This window comes from Echinops telfairi, unplaced genomic scaffold, assembly GCF_000313985.2.
Source record: "Echinops telfairi isolate 266 unplaced genomic scaffold, ASM31398v2 ScPeMD7_3533;HRSCAF=4204_0, whole genome shotgun sequence".
Taxonomy (NCBI): Eukaryota; Metazoa; Chordata; class Mammalia; order Afrosoricida; family Tenrecidae; genus Echinops; species Echinops telfairi.
The window spans coordinates 76,968,584-76,972,303 of NW_022107431.1; the positions used below are offsets into that span (position 1 = coordinate 76,968,584).

The following is a 3,720-nucleotide window of genomic DNA, read 5'->3' on the forward strand; positions in this document are numbered from 1 at the left end:
CACACACACACACACACACCTATGTTCATTTCCCGTTTCTGGCTCTATTCATCCCTCACTGTCTTTTCCTCACCAATATACAATTCTAAGTCTCATACAACATAAGGCCTGAGTCACACAGTAATGAAACAAAGATGGTGCTTCTTTGGTCAAGAGGCACATGTAATAATCATACTTAACAGCAATCATACTTTATATAGTCACAGACCTACAAATCATTTGTTGAGACGTAATTCACTTTCTCACGATCTTAAACTTTACTCTTTTCACTGTGTATACAACAGCATCTCACTAGGAGACAGAAGTGTCTGAATTCAACCGCACAGAATCACTAGCACGCGTGCCTACCAGAGAAAGCTCCCAGACCTGTTCAAACGCAAGAGGTCACAGACCGGCAGGTCACCAGCCCCAGCACCTCTGAATAGACCAGGAAGCGGTCAGCCACCAGAACCCCCAAAATTAAGAAAACAAACAAAACAGGGCCACTAAGTGGAAACCAAGCTCCGTTTCAGCAACAATTACAGTAGAACCCCAGACCTCGATGCTAGTTCATTCTAGAAGGAGCGTCGAGGTACGATTTAATCCAGCTCTGAATCAGTTTTTCCCATTAGAAATAACTGAAAATGGATTCGTCCATTCTCAACCACCAAGTTTTTGCTCTAACCTTGCCTTTTTATATAAAACATTACACAGAAATTTCAAAGTAAATAAGTTCAGAGTAAAATAATATAATTTAAATGAGAAACACAACATTTTAAAAGTTTTTAACAACTACAGTACGGCCCATACCTTGGGATTGATGAGGATCTGGATGTGTGGACACGGATGTGGAGAGGAGGTGTGGAGAGAGAGTCATTGTGTGGAAGGGGAACCCCTTCCATAAATTCAACTGGTAGCTGCTTCTCAGGAGTTTTTTCCCTTCTTTGCCTTCTTTCACGAGGACCTGGCTGACTCTCTCTAAAAAAATAAAGTCTATCTAATGTGGTCTGCCATTGGCATTCCCTTAACTGTTTTCTAAAAGGGTTTGCTAAATTATCGTCATCAATATTGATAACATGGTTAACCAGTTCCTTATTATGATGATTCTTTTCAAAAAACTTCCTTAACACCATGGTTTTTTATCTAAAAACAGTACAAAAAGCCATAAAAACTAAGAAAATTATAGCAAAACACTTGGAACACAGCCACAAAAGGTTTAAACAACACATACTAACAACGCCAATTAACACCAAGTGACCAAAACACGAACTGCTTTTGTTTACAAAAATCACGTGTTGCGTCCAATTCCAATTTTTGTTCGAGTTCCGATGCAAAATTTCCTCGACATTTTGTATCAAGATCCGATCATGTCAAGGACTGCTGCAGTGTCAAGTTATACTGTATTAGGCTCCACTCTTTCAGGAATTGAAAAAAGTCCTGGTACAAAACCTGCCAGGACTGTGTCAGAGTTGCTGAAAACATAGTCTAGGTAAGGTGGCAGGTGTCTCCTACAGCCCAATGTGTCCTGAGTACAGAGACCAACCCAACCTTGCCCTTGGATGCTATAGCTTGTGAACTCAATAAAGCACAATCAGACTTAAGGCACTGGCACAGAAGTCCCCAGTGTGCTACCCCTCGCACCCCAAGGACCTCCTGTCCTGTCATACACAACACTCTCTACTTTTAAGCTGGGTACTATAATTAATTGCAATGACCATGCAGAATTCACAGAGAAAACTCACAAGGATGGGGGTTTACTGAGGAAATAAGCAGGTTGCCACCAGGCAGGATCAGTAACATAAGGACACGGTCATTGGTACCTAACAGTTCCTTTCCTCAGCCAGCAGCCAAGACTCCCTCTGGTCTTTCGCCTCTCAGCCACATGGCCCCTTGACTTCTACCTCTATGGTTCAGGAAGCCAGCCTGCTGCTCTGCCTCACAGTCTTGTAGTGTCTGTACTGCTTCTCAGCTCTGTCCCGTGGTCTCTGGTGCCACAGCCTCTAGTGCCTCGGATCTTGGTCTTCATCACTTCAAGCAGGGATCTCTAATGATGGCTTCTCCGATGACCCTGGGCTCTCTCTGTTCTGAATGCGAAGATGGCTTTTACACTGAGAGCATTCGCTTTGATGGAGATGTGGGGTTTCTTTGTTTTGTCTCTCAGCAAACCATACCCCAAGGAAACAAACACTCTCTAAAGTGGAGACTTAATCCAACATTGATCTTGTCCATTAGCATAGCAGAGAGCTCCCTCCAACATGGGATCATAGTCAGTTACAATAGAAGGGATTATGGCCTGGATGCCCTTATCAATTGACGCCATCTCACCACTCAAACCTGAAAATGTTTGTAGCACTTACCTTTGATCAGCCTCTCAGGTCTCGTCCCTGGTAAGGTCCACATTGCCTGGGCCAAGTGCCCAAAGACAGTGGCATCAAGAGTAGAGAGCTTCGGTCCCATGATGTACTTCTTATCACCTGCAGCAGAAACAGAACAGAGGTCAGTGGGCTGGCCCACACTTCCCTGGACAATCATGATGGACACTCACATTACACACCTAGTGAACTGTGCATCATAACACTGTACAGGGTCAGAGTGCATGCACTCCTCTTTCGTTAAAAAAGAGAGAGCGAAAGAAACCCTTAGGAATAAAGTAAAATAATTCTGTGATAACCCATACAGCGGCAAAGCAAGCAAGTCACTAGAAACAGACCTAGGCAGGTTACCAAAATAGCAGTGTTCCTGTATAGCCTTCAGCCAGCTTCCCTGTCACACACTACCAAGAAACATTCACCAAAACTAGGAAACCAGACTCGGCAGAACTTTATTCAACTTTTAGGAGTGTTCTCAGCTAATGTCCTTTGTCTGTCTCAGGAGCCGACCCAGTGTCACACATCGTGTTTAGCTGTCATGTCTCCTTTGTGCCCTTCCATCTGTGGCCATCTCTCCTTCTGTCTTCGTCTCTCCTGGGGTTTGCCAAAGGTTTTCTTACGCAGTTGGGGCAAGAACAGCACCAAAGTAATCAGGTGCCCTTCTGAGTATGTTGTATTATGGGCAGCTCATGTGGTTACGAGGTTTCAAAAAGTGCCATTCATTATCTTTGCATTCTTTTCCCATGAACTTTCTGAAGGGTGCTCATATGTCTTCTTATGTTAAATCAGTAAAGCCAGTGTCTGCCAGCTTTCGTCACTATAAAATTACTGGTTTTCCCTGCAGTCATCTGGAGAGAGATCCCAGACGGCACAAATATCTTGCATCTACTCAAACCCTGGCCTACTGATTGCAATGTCTATCGGTGGATGTGGCTCCCACAATTAGTACTGTGGTGTCTGCTGAACGGTGATTTTCTGTTTCTCTGATTCCTTCCACGTTTGTTGATTGGAATTCTACTGTCCTTTCATCTCCATTTATAAACGTTTTCAATTATTTATGGAAGTATGCACTCATGATCATTTATTTTATTCTATGGGTTATAATCCAACCCTTGCACGACTGATTTCGCTGCTCAAATTGCTCCAGCTTTGGCCTTTGGGAATTTGGCAGGAAGCATTGTGAGGATGGCTATTGCATTCAGATGTGACTCTCCATCGTGTCAGACAGGTCACGCTAATAGACTCGGTCTACAGTAATCCCTTCTGGAGCTCACGAGCACAGGGTTTACACAAGCCACAAGCAAATAGTGAGGGCCCTGAAGGAGCAGGCTTGGGTGATCAGGTCCCTTGAGCTTTGTTTCTGGCAAGTAAG

The 3,720-nt window shown here is 43.9% G+C and overlaps 1 protein-coding gene across 1 annotated transcript in view; it reads right to left on the reverse strand.

Moving 5' to 3' along the window:
• FAXC (failed axon connections homolog, metaxin like GST domain containing) overlaps window positions 1-3,720 on the reverse strand; it is a 58,117-nt gene that overhangs the window by 11,476 nt on the left and 42,921 nt on the right. The window contains exon 5 of the mRNA XM_004710902.2: window positions 2,337-2,453. Coding sequence (XP_004710959.1) covers window positions 2,337-2,453 — 117 coding nt within the window. The remainder of the gene's footprint in view (window positions 1-2,336; window positions 2,454-3,720) is intronic.